The sequence below is a fragment of the Mus musculus genome, chromosome 9 (assembly GCF_000001635.26).
Source record: "Mus musculus strain C57BL/6J chromosome 9, GRCm38.p6 C57BL/6J".
NCBI lineage: Eukaryota > Metazoa > Chordata > Mammalia > Rodentia > Muridae > Mus > Mus musculus.
The window spans coordinates 105,678,330-105,694,904 of NC_000075.6; the positions used below are offsets into that span (position 1 = coordinate 105,678,330).

At 47.4% G+C, this 16,575-nt stretch overlaps 2 protein-coding genes across 2 annotated transcripts in view; one reads left to right on the top strand and one right to left on the bottom strand.

The window, feature by feature from the left end:
• Positions 1-9,326, top strand: part of Pik3r4 (phosphoinositide-3-kinase regulatory subunit 4) — a 44,661-nt gene extending 35,335 nt beyond the window's left edge. The window contains exons 16-20 of the mRNA NM_001081309.1: positions 3,856-3,987; positions 6,802-6,902; positions 7,805-7,893; positions 8,017-8,125; positions 8,786-9,326. Coding sequence (NP_001074778.1) covers positions 3,856-3,987; positions 6,802-6,902; positions 7,805-7,893; positions 8,017-8,125; positions 8,786-8,956 — 602 coding nt within the window. The 3' untranslated portion in view covers positions 8,957-9,326. The remainder of the gene's footprint in view (positions 1-3,855; positions 3,988-6,801; positions 6,903-7,804; positions 7,894-8,016; positions 8,126-8,785) is intronic.
• A 1,761-nt stretch (positions 9,327-11,087) lies between these two features.
• Col6a6 (collagen, type VI, alpha 6) overlaps positions 11,088-16,575 on the bottom strand; it is a 138,830-nt gene continuing 133,342 nt past the window's right edge. Inside the window, exon 37 of the mRNA NM_001102607.1 lies at positions 11,088-11,372. Within this exon, the coding sequence (NP_001096077.1) occupies positions 11,168-11,372 (205 nt within the window). The 3' untranslated portion in view covers positions 11,088-11,167. The remainder of the gene's footprint in view (positions 11,373-16,575) is intronic.

Below are 16,575 nucleotides of genomic sequence, written 5' to 3' on the forward strand. Positions count from 1 at the left end.
CCGCCGTGTCGAATGCCAGCCGCTGTGTCGCATGCCGCCGCCACCTGCAAGCAGCATCTTGTGGAGGCCAGCCTTTCCGGAGTCTTTACTGAGGGCTCCCACCTCCTCATGGTTCATAGCTACTGTGCTGTAGAGTGCCCGACAGTTTACTTTTCATTAGGGAGGCTTATGTAAGGCTGGGAGTATGGCCCAGTGCTTACCTCGTACGCCTAAGGCCCTGGCCGTCCTCTCTAGACCCACACTCAAGGCAGCATCAAAGCTAGAGTTGAGCAGGGTGTGGTAGTCACATGGTTGGCAGGTAAAGGCAAGAGAGATGATCAGGAGTGAGGGGCACTCAGCTGCATAGTGAGTTCTAGGCTAGCTTGGGTACACGAGACTGTATTTTAAACAACCACAAAGCATTGTGAGAAAGGGTAAAATCAGCATCGTAAACAGAAGTCTCTTAGTGTTGTTCGCAGTGAGCCTCCGTCTTACAGTCATTGAAGCAATTAAGAGTTGCTGGTGTTCTCCGTGCTGTTGGGGAAGCTCCCCCTTAAGGAAAACAGCCATTTGAGTGACAAGAGTTTTAAAGTCCAGGAACCTCAGGCAAGCTCCTTAACTCTGAGTCTCAGGATCTTCATCTTCTAACAGGACTAATTCCTTCAAAGGCTGCTCTGGAGATTTAGTGATCTGAAAGCCTCTGTCACAGTGGAGCAACGGACTTCTGCTTTACCACTTCTGGCTCCGTCTCCCCTAAGGCTGTACGTGCCTGCTATCTCCCATCTATTTTAGTGTTTTTGAAGCGTTTCTGAGTTCTGAGAAGTATATACTCTATGTGACCCTTGTCACAAACAGAATACAAGCGATTTTTTTCTGAAAATTGACTTTAACAAGGTTTTTAATTTTTTTTAAAAATATAGTGCTTATTCTTTGATTATTTCATACATTATGCAAAGTATTTTGAACATACACACACCTCCCTTCTCCCTGTCCACTCCCAACAACCCTTCCCAATTTAAAAAAACAAAAAGAATCCGGGGCGTGGTGGCACACGCCTTTAATCCCAGCACTTGGGAGGCAGAGGCAGGCGGATTTCTGAATTTGAGGCCAGCCTGGTCTACAGAGTGAGTTACAAGGACAGCCAGGGCTGCAGAGAAACCCTGTCTCGAAAAACCAAAAAAAAAAAAAAAAAGAAAAAAGAAAAACTGAGTCCAGTTTACCCTGCCCATGTGCGTGGGTCTAGGCATGCAATGCAGCATGGTGGCCTGCCTGAGGCAGCACAATTGAAGCACTTGATCTTTGTTACTTACATAGGATGTTTGTAGGTCCATGCATTTACCTCCACATTTCCTAATTCCAGTTGTCTCTACAGCTGAGTCAAAGTTCATCGTGTAAGGTACCACATTTTCTCTGTCCATTCAAGAGTTAGTGGACAGTAACTAAGCTGTGTCCATTTCCTGGCTACTGTGAGTGGAGCAGCAGGAAACACGGATAAGCAGGTGTCTGTGTCGGATAGTGTAGCGTCCTTTGGGCATTTGTCCAGGGTTAGTGTACCTGAGTCCTAATGGAAGGTCTAGTTCTTGGCCCTGAGGAACCTCCACACTGACTTCAGAGTGGCCGTTCCATTTGTACTCCCAGCAGCAATGAGCCAGGGCCTCCCCTCCGCCTCAGCCTCAGTGGCATTCGTTATTGTCTAACCAGGGTAAAGCCACTCATCCAGTGTCTGTCTCCATTGTGCCTTGCCCTTTGCAGACATGGAAGTGCACAGTGCACGTTTTTCCACTAAACATGGTTTATAAGGCTTTCCATTGTCTTCATGTATTCAGAGTTTTAAGTTATTTTTCACTTTCTAATAGATAATTTGTGTACTGCACAGCCATTATCTAACTGGATGGTTGAATTGTTTTTAGTCTGGGGCTTTTCTGAATAAATTTGCTATAAACATTTACAAGTAGGTTTTTGTAGGAACTCTTAATTTGATTTTTCTCAGGTGTATACTGGTGAGTGGGATTACTGATTTAAGAAAATTCTGGTTTTAATTGCAGTACCACTACTGTGTTCTAGTGGATACAGTGTGATGTTTTGATACATGCTTATATTGATAAAATGATTAAATCAGGTAATTATGAAATCTGTCACCTTACATATTTTGTGGTAAAAATATTTAAAATCTGCAGTAATTGAAATACATAATACATTAATTATACTGACAGTTCTGTATGTCATCAGTTACAGAGACAATTCTGTCACTAAAGCATATTCCTTCTAAGAAACTACACCGCTTGCCCTTAGCACTGCTCGTCTCCTTTCTCCCCCTTCCCTTTCTTCAGAAGTCATATTTTTCCCACAGTGTTTTGTGTGGGGTTTTTTTTTTTTTCTTTCGTATTTAAAACAGGGTCTTAATGCATCCATGCTGGTTTCAAAGTACCTGAGAGTCACCTTGAACTTCTGGTCCTCCTGCCTCTATCTCCCAGCGTTTGGCTCCTGTGGTACTGGAGATGGAACCAGGACTTTGTATCCTAGGCAAGCACTCTGCCAACTGAGCTACATCCCAGCCCCTCCCTTACAGAGTGCTTTGAACCTGCTCCTTGGAAATACCATAGCTTCTTCTCCCCGTATACCCAGAAGAGGGAAGGGTTTCTGTACTTGAGTTTAGATTTTTGGATTCTTTAGTTTATACTGCATCATCATTAAATAGCTACCTTTTCCTGTATTAATTTTAATATATTGGAAGATGGCAGCATCCAGAGCAGTTCATAACATTGGATAGTGCGTAGCTAGCAGGTGTGCAAAGGAAAAAGATGTCATGGGCACCCTGAGCAGCTTTAAGGAGACAGTGGTGCCACTGTGGCTATGGTCGTCATTGTCATGGAGTATGGCAAAGGGACATGGAGAGATCCAACTGCCCTCTGTCCATCTCTCCTGTGGAATTGGAGAGCAACCCAAACACGTGTTCCTGCTCTGCTCAGCTGCTCCGTCTTTTCCTTAGGGTCCATTCTTCATTAGCAGTAAAATACCATGGGGGAGGTGGTGTGGGTGCTCAGCCCATTTTCTGCTGTGGTTGGGCACCCATGCCTGTGTGCAGAGAGTTTTGGAACAGAGGACACATGGAGATGACTGGAAGCTAATGACACACACAGAACCGTTTTCTCTGTGGGTATCAGGGATGCTCTATGCTCTTCAGGCAGTCTGAATGCTCCGGCTCACCACGTTCAGCCCCATCCTCTCAAACGCATCTGGTTTTGCGGGTGCCTTTGGCAGTTAATAACAATGTCAGTATTTAATGAATTATTCATTTTAAATTTGCATTCATTAGACAGTACTGTAATTGCATTATGATAAGCATGTTATTACTGTTATTTGGCCACTGTGGGTGCTTATGAAGCTGGGCTACAGCCTCATCGGAGCAGAGCCTTTTGTCCTCCCCTTTCTTGGCAATACTGGGATCGTGCACAACCCCAAGTGCTTTACTGCTGAGCTGTACCCACAATCCTGGTTTTAGTTTTTATCTTGAAGCACAGCTTCACCAAGTTGCCCAGGCTTGAATTTGCTCTTTAACACAGGTAGGCCTCAGCCTCCAGAGCGGCTGAGATTTACAGGCCTCTGACAGTGGGCCTGGCAACAAAGCCTTTTCAGAAGTGACAAAGGCAATTCTAAAATCCATTTATCCGGGGCTAGGTATGTTTGTGCATCTCTTAATCTTAGGTGGATCTCTGGGATTTTGAGGCCAGCCAGGGTGACATAATGAGACCCCACCTTAAACAAAGACCTAAAGAAAATGTATTCATCCAGAGGTGACACTGTTTGCCATTGTTGTAAATGGAGCGCTGTGTGCTTTGTTTCCGTGTTAATGGTTTTGTGCCTTTTCAATTTGAGGCACGAGCAGCGGTGCCATGGCGTGTTGGGACATGAGGTTCCAGTTGCCCATCTCCAGTCACTGTCATCCCTCCAGAGCTCGCATCCGGCGCCTCTCCATGCACCCCCTGTACCAGTCCTGGGTAATCGCAGGTGAGATGAGGGCTGCCATCGGGGTGGGGATTGCATTGTATGATGTCGCTGAGACTCTTGCTCCCCGGGAGCCTTTGCTTTCCCTCTGACCCGTGTGCTGGATTCTGTTTTAATGTGGAAGCTCTCACCATTGTGTTTTAAGTTTGAAACCCACGCCATCAGCCCTTCCTTCTGCTCTACTCCCTTCTTCCACTGTCTCTCATCTTTCATTTCACTTCTTTCAAGCTCCTGTGCCCCCTATTTTTTTGTTAGAACCACCAGGGTCTTTCTAGAAATGTAAGAAGAGACGTGAACTCTCTCAGTCGCCATTCTTTCTGACCTGCATCCATGTCTCTCACAGTCGCTTCCTTTCCTTCGCCGGCCACTCAGTGTGCTGGTGCCTGAGCTATCTTTTTAATGTGTATAGGTGTGTTGCCTGCATGCCTGTCTGTGCACTATGTGTGTGCGGTACCCTTGGAGGGTGATCGAGGGTGTCACATCACCAGGAGCTGGAGTTAGGAACTATTGTAAGCTGCCTTGTGGATGCTTAGACTCAAACCTGAGTCCTCTGGAAAAGCAGCCAGTGCTCTTTATTGTTGAGCCATCTCTCCAGCCACTGGGACATATCTTTGAAATTAAATTTTTTTTTTCTGTAAAGTATGGTTGAAAATACCTTATAATTCAAGAATTGAAGTGAAACATCAAACACAGTCAGGCAGGACAACTTAGCTTGATAGATAGTAGCTTTTGATAATCTTAGGTAATTCTTTGGTCCTCTTCTTTCTCATGCACAGCCTACACTGTGGATTCCAGATAGAATCAAAGCAGGGGAAGGAGAAGGGCAGCCAGCACAACTGCCCCACACCTCTCCTATTTCCTGGCCACCGTGGCGTGAGCGACTCTTCTTCCTCCTCGCCATGGTGGACTGAGACCGAGCTATAATAAACCCTGGCGTCACTCAGCTAGGAGCATAGCAATGGAAAACCTGACCATATACCAAATAACAGCCAGCTCTACCTTGGTTCTACCTGTGGGCTCTTCCATCCAGTCAGGCTTCTAACAAGACAAGCTTGTCCAAGGAGAGTGTCTCTCTAAAGGCTCCATTAAAAAGAGAGGCTGGCATCACATAAGATGTGTTGAGTGGCAGGAGGTGTTTGGGAGGTCTGGTTATTGGAGTTTACAAAGACATTGAATGGAAAAGCCCCCCTGGAAAGGAACAGTGATTTGTGTGTGTGGGTGTGTGTATGGGGTAGTGGGACAGAGAACTTTCTGGAGTCATTTCCCCTTGTTTTTGAGGCAGGGTCACGGTTGTCTCTGTTGCTGAGCTATGTCTTCTAGACTAGATGCCTTAGAGCTTCCCAGTGATTCTCTCGTCTTCACCGACCACTGGCTGTAACGATGTGGGGATTCCAGATGTGCGCCGCTACATCTGGCTTTTTACTTGGATTTAGGGATCAGACTTGGGCCATTGGCTTGTGTAACAAGCACTTTACCAACTGAGCCATTTTCTAATCCCAGGCAGTGGCTTTTGCAGGATAGAGTTAGGCTGCACTAGGTGACCTTTCTCCCCTACCAAGGCTGTTCACACTTGGTGACTTATGAGCTGTGTCCTGTGGGTGGGACCGCCATGATCGAAGGGCCACACCAAAGGCTCTGGTAAGACTTTCCTGCTTCTCTTTTTACACCGTTTGGCCAACGTCCTCTCTTTAGGACAGGAGCAGAGCACCTGGACCCATTGCTGTTGGTCACGAGTCTGCCTCCCTCTTGCAGGCATGCTTTTGATTGCATTTAGGGCCCACCTGATATTCCTGAATAATTTTCCCCTTTCAAGGTCCTTAATTATATCTTTGAAAATCACTTTGTCTTTTAAGACAACATTTACAGGTTCTCAGGAATAGGACCTTGAACTATTTGGGGACCATTTTCTTATTTTCAGATTGCTAAAGGGCAAACACATGTAGGAGCCAAGTAGTACAAGAGCCTAGAGTGCAATTCATGCAGGCCAAACTTGAGTGCATGTCATGTGCTAGTCACCCCCGGAGCCTTTCCTCCCACCCCCTTGTCTGCTCCAGCCTCATGATTGCTTCTGTCCCTGCTGCTCGGTTACATTTGTCTATTTAGTGTCCCTACCGGAGTGAAAACTCCTCGAAGTAGGGATTCACTTGCACTGTTTGCCATCTTTCTCCCAATGCCCAGGACAGTGCCAGTGAATAGTGCCAGCTAAGTCCTGGTATTGTTGCGGCCCCCACCAGCATCATTACCCAATGCACAGATGTGTCAGGGCCATGCTCTCTGTCTGCTTTTCTCGCTGGCCTCTCCTCCCTCTCACACATATCCTTCCACCAAACACCCTGAGCTTTTGTGCATGTATTTCTTGCCTACTCAGTGTATTCTGCTGAGATCGGCCACCTGCTGCTGCATCTGCCCAGCTTTTTTGGGCCTGGCTAGAACGTTTAGACTCAGCTCACGGGATGCGCTGCTTCTTCCTCGGCCTGAATGCAGGAGGAGCTCGGCGCTTGCTCTCTTTCTTGTCATCACGCTGTTGCCTGCGTCTCGTCTTTTTCCTTTCTCCATTTGTACTGTGCATTCCTGAGGGCAAAGCTGTATGATTGCCATTCTACTCCATAGTCTCTTCAGGACCTGGCTGGGGTGCAGTATACATATCAACTGTTAGGCCATCAAGAACACTTTTTAACTCACCCAGTCTGGTGATAAGTCATGCTGTTATTTTAAGAGTGTTAGCATTTCTTGCAGGATGAAAATAGATACAGGCGGCCTTGCCTTTGCTACAGAGATATGACGGAAGAGCTAACTGTTCTTGCCTTTGTCTCTCAGCTGTTCAGGGCAACAATGAAGTCTCCATGTGGGACATGGAAACTGGCGACAGGAGACTGACTCTCTGGGCCAGCAGCGCACCGCCACTGTCTGAATTACAGGTATATCACCCATGTTTATTGCAAAGGACAATAGTTACCTCTGTCGTAAGCATGTTCAGGCATTTTATCCGGCATGATCTCTCATGAATTTTACTACATATTTAGTTATATCTAATTTGTGTTCTTAATAGCACAGTCATGTGACCGGTGCTGTATGTTTTCCAACTCTTTCGCTTGCAGGGTCTGCTCCATTGGCTGTTTGAGATTTCACATTGGAGCTCCTTAGATGCAAATTAGGCAAAGCCTATTAATGAAGACTACAGTCCTCTTACATATGCAGAGATTCCCCTGGCTTAGGATTTTTGCCTTTACATGGCGGTGTGAAAAGCCATATACATTCACTGAAAAATACTCTTTGAATTTTGATCTTTTCCCAGGCTCTGGTTCTCCTGTGAATCTGTGTGTAGCACTGAGCCATAGCTCCTGGTCAGACCATGAGGGTAAACAACTAGGTTTAGAGTTAATGCTGGGCCAGAACCCCACCCTCCACTCTCCCCCACACACCTTTCGTAGGTCCCATACAAAAAAGCCCTGAAGTAATGGTTTTTATACTGTTTGTGACAGGATCAGAGTGTGTGGCCTAAGCTGACCTTGAGCTGGTGACTCTGGCCTCTTCCCAGAGCACTGGAACTACTGGTGTGTACCACCATGCTTGGCCTGAAGGGACCCTGGAGACAGCTCAGGGCCTTGCTCATGCTGTATAAGCGCTCTGGCCTGAGCTACGCCTCCAGGCCTTCAAAGCTGGCCGATCCTAAAGTTCCCCCACAGATGAGAGTCCATTTCCACAGGTTATGTGTCCTGATGGATGAAGTGCTTGTATAGCTACTGACAGTTAACTCACTTGTACTAAAAATGATGTTGTCATTTGTCTTTTATGTGACCACGTGTTTCTGTCTTTCAAGCCTTCACCGCACAGCGTCCATGGCATCTACTGCAGCCCTGCAGATGGAAACCCTATCCTGCTGACCGCTGGCTCAGACATGAAAATAAGGTGCAGTGTGATGAAGAGTGCCTCGGGTTGAAGCATGGCAGCTATGACCTTGTGCCATTGACCCCAGAGAAATCTCTTCCTGGTTCACGGGAGACTTTATTACCATTTATTCCCTCTCCCTAGGTTCTGGGACTTGGTTTCCCCAGAGAGGTCCTATGTTGTTGCGGGAAGTACAGGTTCCCCGTCTGTCTCCTACTACAAGAAGATAATAGAAGGCACCGAGGTCGTCCAGGTGTGGACCTTTGTTTCTTCTCACGTTTGTAGGCACAAAAATAGCTTTGATCAAGATTGATAGGTCAAGATTTCTTTGAAATTAAGACATGTATTGCTTTTCTTTCTTCTGGGTGGGACAAGTGGGCATGGAGGCAGGGTGTGGCCACAGCTCAGTCACTGTCCTGCGCCTCCCTCTGAGTTCCAGGGCTACAGGTGCGTGTGCCATTGCACCTCCCTCACCCTGTCACAGTAGAGAGAGGACGAGGAGGACATCAAGGAAGCGCCTACTGCTCTCCTTTTGCAGAGGGGACAGTTGGGGACAGGGAAGTCATTTGTCCAGGGTCACAGAGCTAACAAGCAGGACACTGAGGTCCTAGGATGGCCATTGCCCTTCAAAGCATATGTTATTGATAGAAAATAGCAGGTGTTCTACCCAGAGCAGGCATCCCATAAGGTTTAAAAATGCCAGAATATCAATATGCATGCAAACTATACTGAGCCATTTATAAGTGTCTGTGCCTGCAGTCTGGTGACTGGAAACCCAGGTCACTGTGGACTCTGTGGCATAATGACCTTAAAGGAGGTGTTAACTCCCTAGTCGTGGGCATGCTGTTGGGAGAGAGAATGAGGCGCAGGTTTAACCTCAGGCCTTTGTTTTTGACTTCTACCCACTAAACAGGAAATTCAGAATAAGCAGAAGGTTGGACCGAGTGATGATACCCCTCGGAGGGGCCCGGAGTCTCTGCCTGTGGGACATCATGACATCATCACAGACATTGCCACCTTCCAGACCACTCAGGGCTTCATTGTGACTGCTTCTAGAGACGGAATTGTGAAGGTGTGGAAATAAGTCCTGCCGACTTGTATAAAATGCTGTAAAATTCGAAATGTACCATAGCTCAGGACACGAAGGACTTCTAGAGAACAAACGTGGGTTTTGAAGTGACTGTTACTGTTTCATGGCTGAGCAAATCCCAGCCACAGTGGGGAAGGATGTAGGCATGGTGACTTTCTTCATGTGCATCTCTGAAGAACTGGCCAGATAGCACAACCTGGGAGCGCTTGCTGCATATGGAACAGAACAGGTGAGAAGTGTAAAAAGGGAAGATGACCCGGCCAGTTTATTTTCTATGGAAATGATTGTAAGCCGTTATGTAAACACACTTTTGTTATTATAAATGCTATTCAAACTCAAGTAAACTCTTATTCAAGCATCCTGAGAGTTGGGATTTTTTTGGAGAAGTTCTTTAGGTAGTAAACAGGCAGGGGATGAACTCTGACCTGGGCTGTTGCTAGGCAGTGGAGAGGACTCCTGGGACTCTGCTCCTATACACTTTTGTCCCTCCTGTTGTACAATTGATCCAAATATGACCCAAGATGCTAAAATAATTTTAATCACCAAGCAATTTTTACAAAAGGCACTATACTTACTAACACAGGGGGTGAAAAATACATTTTCAAAGTATCTCCAACAATAAGTAGAAAAGTGTCTACGCAACCAAAGTTAATTAGGAAAGTCCCTGCTGTTTCAAATACCTCTTAAGTTCTGCCCCGCAGTTTCCTGTACTGAAACATACAGTGTTCCCGAGCCCCTAAGCACCGTGAGGATACAGGAAGCTGACCTGCACCTGAGTACTGACTGTCACTCCTGGCTTTCATGCTTCCCAGAAGGCGCAGGAGGCTGTCGCCATGCAGTTGCCCCAGGAATGGCAGCACAAAGGGTTAAAAAAAAGTTACTGCACGTGGCTCATCCCCCCAGATTTCCTGACCAGGGGTATAGAGAAGAAGATCTGAATACGCTCTTCTGGCCGGCAGTGGTAGTAGCCTACTTCCCCCACATGGCTCCCTTTCCTTCCCGAAGACAGTGACGTTCTGCCCGACTGCGCCATTGGTAACTGGGGATCGAGCTGTAGACTGAGGTACGATTTGGGTGGTAGGCCTCAACACAGAGCCACTCTGATGTTTAGTTGTTGAGCATAACCCCTACTCTAAGAAGAAAGATTGGGATGGGAAGGCGAAGCCACCATAGAATACTTGAGGGGCTGGGCTCTGAGACTCAACCCAGATTTCGGGATTTTTCTTACATCCCAAAGCTCACTTCAGTTTCATTCCAAGCTCCACCAGTCCTGCTTTGTGCCGCTCACTGTAGCCCAACGCTTGCTGCCCGGTGGGGTAAAGGGACCAAGTCTAACTCATGAGAGTATGTGTTGCTGCTTCTCTTCCTGTCTAAGGAACATATAGATTAGTAAAAAATAATAAATGACCAAAGCAAGGAAGAAAGACCAAAAATCGACTGAAACAGCTTGGCAGGAAGTTCTATACAGCAAACCCAGTCCACGAGCCTGACTCATGGAGAACTGGAGTTTCCCAGTGAGTTTAGGAAGACAGAACCGGAAAGGGTCACTCTCTGCTTCTTACCAGACCAGGCAAACCACTTTAGAAGGCCAGAGGCAACCTTCTGGCATAAGCCATCCCAGGCCAGCCAGTCTACCCAGACACTGCTGCGCTGAAATCGAAGTCCCAAAGGTCAGATTGCCAAAACCATGTTCCCAAACCAGCATCCATTTCTAGGGTAAATGTTTGCTAACTCCACAACATTGAAGCCCTCTTATTAAACAGATGAGCCTTAAACCATAGCATATTAAAAGGGCGGCTTTGCACATGGAAGACAGAGCAGAGGGTTGCAATAAAGAGTTTACATTGGCCCATGTCCACATGCATACACTGTCAAAACAAGTCAACTTCAAAATTATGTCTCCATTCAACTTTCAAAACCTGTGTGTGTGTGCGTGTGTGTGTGTGTGTGTGTGTGTGTGTGTGTGTGTGTTGGTCTTCCATCTCCTCATAGTTAAGCTAGAATTGTCTGGAGTTGTCAAGTAAACATACAAAATAGATCTTAATCCCATGAGTGTAGGGGGTCAAGGCACCTGACTGCCTACAGCCACTGGCTTGTTCTTCCCCCCAGAGCAGTCCTCAGATGCTGGTGAGCAGCCCAGTTAAGAACTCGGAGGTCAGGGGTAGATCCGGTGCTAAGTCGAGAGTCTGACCATGGCTAACTTGTTCAGGCACTTCGTTTACCGAGTTTAGAAGTGGCTTTTATTGCTTCTTTCCCCTGTTTAAAGGCATAGCGTGTGCTTCTGGAAAGACTTGAAATAGTAGCTCTGCCCCCTTTCAGCATACTTGAAAGGCGTTTTTTATCTTGAAAGAGCTTTGCTGCCTCTGCTGTGTGGTCTTTGAGGTTGGCTTTCTGTGGTCCTGGAACAAAGCTGCACAACAAAAAGAGAGAACAGCACACGTGAGGCCGAGCCCGACCAGCCCAACTGGCTCCATGGCAACCTTTCTTCCTAAGCCATTATACCTGCTTCTTCATCCCACCCCTCCAGGGTAAATGTAAGAAATATTTTAAGTAGAGATTATATTGGCCTATCATGGTGCTGATAATACAGGGGAGAAGAGGAAGGAGAGAGAACACTAAAGAATTTCAAAAAAGCCATATAGGAACATTTCATAAGTGCATTTAATAAAGGTATGCATGTGCATACATATATGTGTGTACCTACATGTATCTGTGTTGTGTGTATACATATACGTGTGTATGTATGTACATAGACAGGTATGTGCATATATCTATTTTTAACAGGTACACTACATGAGGTGATTGATGCTGTCCCTAAGAGCTATGCCCTCATCTAGCAAAACCTGCAGTGCCAGGCTTAGGAAACGCCTCCTTCAAGCTGTTGGCTAAGAGAACACAAGTTTCCATAGCAATGTGGGCTATTGCCCTTGCTCTTGGTTGCCTTTGAGAACCTGAAGGTAAAAGCCTGTTGCTGAGGACACTCTGGGCAGGGGCACTTAGAGGAATTTGACTGGACCTGATCTAGAAGCAGCCTGCATGAAGAGCTGCCAAGGGAGAGGAGCAACGGGTAGTCCTACCCAGTGGAAGCCTATAAGCTGCAGTGACCTGACAGCAAGAGTGCATGCACCCAAGGGTGCAATAGTGGCCCCTTTTGTTGGGCAGCTAACAGCTCTCTATTTGATCATGAGGCCTGCTCAGTGGGAGAGAATTTACACTTACTACTGTAAACCTGGCCAACTACCCACGGCTGGAGAGCCATAGACTCTACAGAGCCTTCTGCTGCCATCTCCCTAAGTGAATACAATCCCTAATTATTCTAAGTACCTGTCTTTCTATCCATAGACAAGTGCATCTTTCAAGCCCCACCAAAGAAGCTTCCTTTTGCAACAGACCTGTTCAAAATACAGACAATACATATCCCTGCGGTACCCAACCCCAACTGACAGATCTGCAATGCAGTCCCTGTACCACTTAGGGAACATTGTGAAGGAGGGTGGAAAGATTTTAAGAACCAGAGGACCAGGATGCCTGCTGTTTCAGAGTCCCTTAGTCATGACAGGAAAAGCCTACCCATGAACTCTCAACCTCGTGCTTGCATGAGCCAGTCCAGCATGCTGACATCACCAGTTGAATACCAACAGGGATGGGCAAAAGTCACACACTCCCATCCTTAGATGAAGAGCCACAGGTGGCAGTGGCTTCTGAGAGGGAGAAGCAACTTCTTCTAGGGACAAGCTCCTGCATAGGTTGTCCAATTCTAAGTGGTCAGCCCTGGGTACATGTGGGCAATGCTAAATGGACCCAGAGGTTGTATATACATGTGTGTGTATGTGAGATATATATGTATATCTCACATATATAATGAGTTTGGAAAGGAATATGGAAGGAGTTGGGCAGTTGAAGTGATGAAGATGCAGTATTCATGTATGAAGTTCTCTAAAATCTTAAATTTTCTTACATTTATACAATGCTTTTGGTCATATTTGCCCACCACTACCCTCCTGTTTCCTTGAGTGCCCATCATCCCATTGTCTCCCTAACGTAATGTCCTTTGTTTGTCATTAATAACCCTGCGTTCAGTTAGTGCTGCCCGCATGCCCGTGGGTGTGCATCCACTGGGTTGTGGGCAGCCCATCATCCAGTGGCCACTTTGATAAAGGAGCGCGACTCCCTGCAAAGGATGTCTTCTGAGTCTAAATAGCACTGTTCTCAGGCTTGGCTAGCTCATCTGTGGTTCTTCCCCGCCTTTCCCCACCTGTTTCTTTGATTATATCCCTTAGGTGTAAGAACAGCACAGCTGGAGATGTGTCAGTTTGGCTCCCAGCACCCATGTAGAGCAGCTTACCCAGCTCTAGGGCATCCAACACCGTTAGCCTCTGAAGCCACCATACTCATGTGCGCACACTCACCATGGACATATATACATATAATTAAAAATAAACCTTTTAAAAAAATCATTAGATTGGCAACTACTTCTAAGCCCAACCCTGGCACCTTTTCCACAAAGGGTCAAACATGTTAAAAGCCTTTCTTTGTGCTGTTTTGTTTGGGGCTGGGGTGGTATGTGTGTTCCTGTGTGTGTGCATGCCCATGGGTGCTCATGCGGAGGCCAGAGGACATGCCTGGTATTGGTCCTCAGGCACTGTCAGCTTTGGTTTGAGATAGCTGGCTGGTAACAAGTGGCCAGTGAGCTCCTGGTGTCCTTGCACCTGCCTCTTACTGTGGGGTCTTGGGATCCAAATTCAGGCCCTCAGTGCTTACATGGCCAGTGCTTTATTTAAGTGCTGGGCCCATGCCTTAGCTTTCATGGTTATTCTTTCTACTGTTACAGATGGGCGTTTGTATTTGATAAAGCAGTTAATAAGCATCTTAGTAAGGATCATTGACTACCTAGGTTTTGTTCTGATTTGTCTTCTACTGTGTCTTGTTTGGGAGAATACTTTGCTGGTCGGTAACTCCAACAACAGGCATCAACAACAGGAATTCGGATTAAATAATTCAGATTTTCCAACTGGAGCCTAGCTCTAGTGAACCTTATAGAAAGCAAGATGTGGCATGTTCTAGATAAAGCAGGAGTGGACAGGTACTGACTGTAGCTTTCCATTCCTTGTGGTCACAGATTCCTCCATCTGTGTAGATAATCGGGAGGCAGCCATGCTCTGCTTACTGAGTAGAGGCAGTGGGATGAGTGGCACAGATGAGCTTGCTTCTATTCCTAAGTGTGTGTGTGTGTGTGTGTGTGTGTGTGTGCGCGCGCGCGCGCGTGCGTGCATACCCATATACATATCGTGCATCCAGAAAATGTACTTTAGAAAGCAAATGTGTTGTTCATGTGGCAGGGATGCTTGCCCATTTTTACCGCCCACCAATTTAGGCTCTGCCTGTCTCTGCTTTGGAGTCTGGCACAGCACGTAGGCAGCTTTGTGTCTTCAGTAAAAGTAGAGCTGAGTGCTTACACAAAGCCTTGCTATGGGCTCGCCCTCTGGCCATCTGTCTTGATTGCCTGTGGCAAGAGTCCACACCCTTTCTGTTACAGACCAGCTCCGGCATGTTTCCTCAAATCCACAGGTAATCCGGAGGCACGGCATTCTCGGGGTGGCATCTCATCTGTCTGGCCAGCCCCTGCGCCTAGCAGGCAGACTCCTCAATCCCATGTTCCTCTCTGCCTCGCTCTACTTGAAAGGCCCAGGAGGGAGCTTCAGAAGCAGCCCCGACTCCTCTCATCATCATCTTGAGTTACTTAGGGGCGGCCTGGGAGTCCCGGGCGATTACACCACCAGGGAGTTCATGGACAGTGGTATACATTCCACATCTCAATTCCTTGGTGCCCCAGCCACTTGGCCACTTCAGATTCACAGGAGAAGCTGAGCCTCCTCTGTATCAAGGGCACCGTAGAGAAGGAGAGATTCCCTGTTTAAACGCCCTGAGGATTCTGTCTTCCCACTTGATCCTGTCTTCAAACAAAGCAGTTTCTAAAATTGCCTCTCGAGTGTGTCGGTTAGTGCCGACACCTGCCTTTGCAGTCGGAGCTGGCTGCAAATTTGTCAAGCCCGGTAGGATGAACACTTAAGCCTCTGCCTCAGAAGGCAGAGAAGAAAAGCATTTTCTTCTATGGCTGTTCCTCCCTCCCTCGCCATGACAGTTTTTCATTTTTCTTTGATGTTGGGCTCTGGCATGGAGACACACAGTATCTTCTGGTGACCCCATCCTATGGCTTGGCCTGCCAGCTTCTAGACAGATTCCCAGATGCTGGGCCCCTTTTGTCAGTTAGCTAGCTGCTGGGCACAGTGCCTCAGAATATCACCACCTTCCTGCTAGGATGGCTGGGTGGAGACAAGCAAAGACAAAGGCAAGGATGCCACTATTTCCCAATACAGCATGCCAGGCCACAAGCCCCCGTGAAGGGAATGGGAAAGGGAGGGAGGCCAGGGGAGCCGGAAGATGCTCAGTCACTGGAATGTAGAAACTGGGGATTTCAAGTGAACAGAGGCTCTGAGCCCCCAGTGAGGAATTTCTTTTTCCATCACTTAGAAAACCCAAAATTCAAAACTAACAGCAGTTACAGTGAGCTAAGCCTAGGTGCACAGCCCTCCAGAGTTCCTTGAAGCTGCCACACCTGCCTCAGCCCAAGTGTCAGTCCAGTCAACTCTAAACAGTGCCAGGCACCCGCAGCAGGGGGCGCCCTACTCCTCTTGGACTAGCTTCATGGCCGCTTTTCACTGGACTTCAGGAAACATTTGCTGCTGGACAGTTCCCCGGCTCGCTTCATGGCTGGAGGGAAGCCAGAGCCTCCAGGCAGGAGCTTCTCAGGGGTCCTTAGCATCCAGGCTGGGAATGCCTGCCCAGTCCAGATGATCACACAGAGGGCACACACTCCAAGGGAGACACACCAAGCCTCCCTAATGCTAATGGGGGTCTGTCTAAGCATGAGCCAGGTGATGGTGCTTGGTCATGGCCTACAGCTGGGTGTTAGTTCAGTCGCTTACCAAAGAAGTGCTCCTAGCTACCTGATGGCTCCGTGGGCCAAGAGCTTGCCACACAACTTAAGGACTGGAATGGGATCCCCAGAACCCATTAAACCGGGTTCTGCAGCCCTGTAAGTCCAGCATGGCACGAGGTAAGATGCTATCCCTGAAGCGAGCCTGCCAACCAGACTTGCTAGACCATCATGCTGCCTCAGGGGGGGGGGGGGGACTGTGCCCCGTACAGGAGGAGAAAGACGACACCTGACTCAGGCTTCTTCATGTGCATCCAAGTGTACACGTTCATGCACATCACACACAGAACGGGGAAGTCATTGATACCGTGGTCGCAACCATCTTACATGCTATCCTTAAAATTCTTTAGCAAACGTCTCTTAAAGAACATTCTCTTCTACACACCAGGAAGCCCATCCAATCAAGTATTGACCATACTCAAATCTCCCCAGATGTTTCCAAGTCATGGTTATATTAGCCTTGTCTTTCTGTTCTAGGATCCAATTAAGGTTCAGAGAATTCGGATTAGCTTCCCTGTCTTCAGTTCTCTCACCCCAAACAAAGCTCATCTTTATCCCTTCATCCATGATGCAAGACCTACAGTCTAACAGTTCCACACCCTGGGGTTGCCGAGCG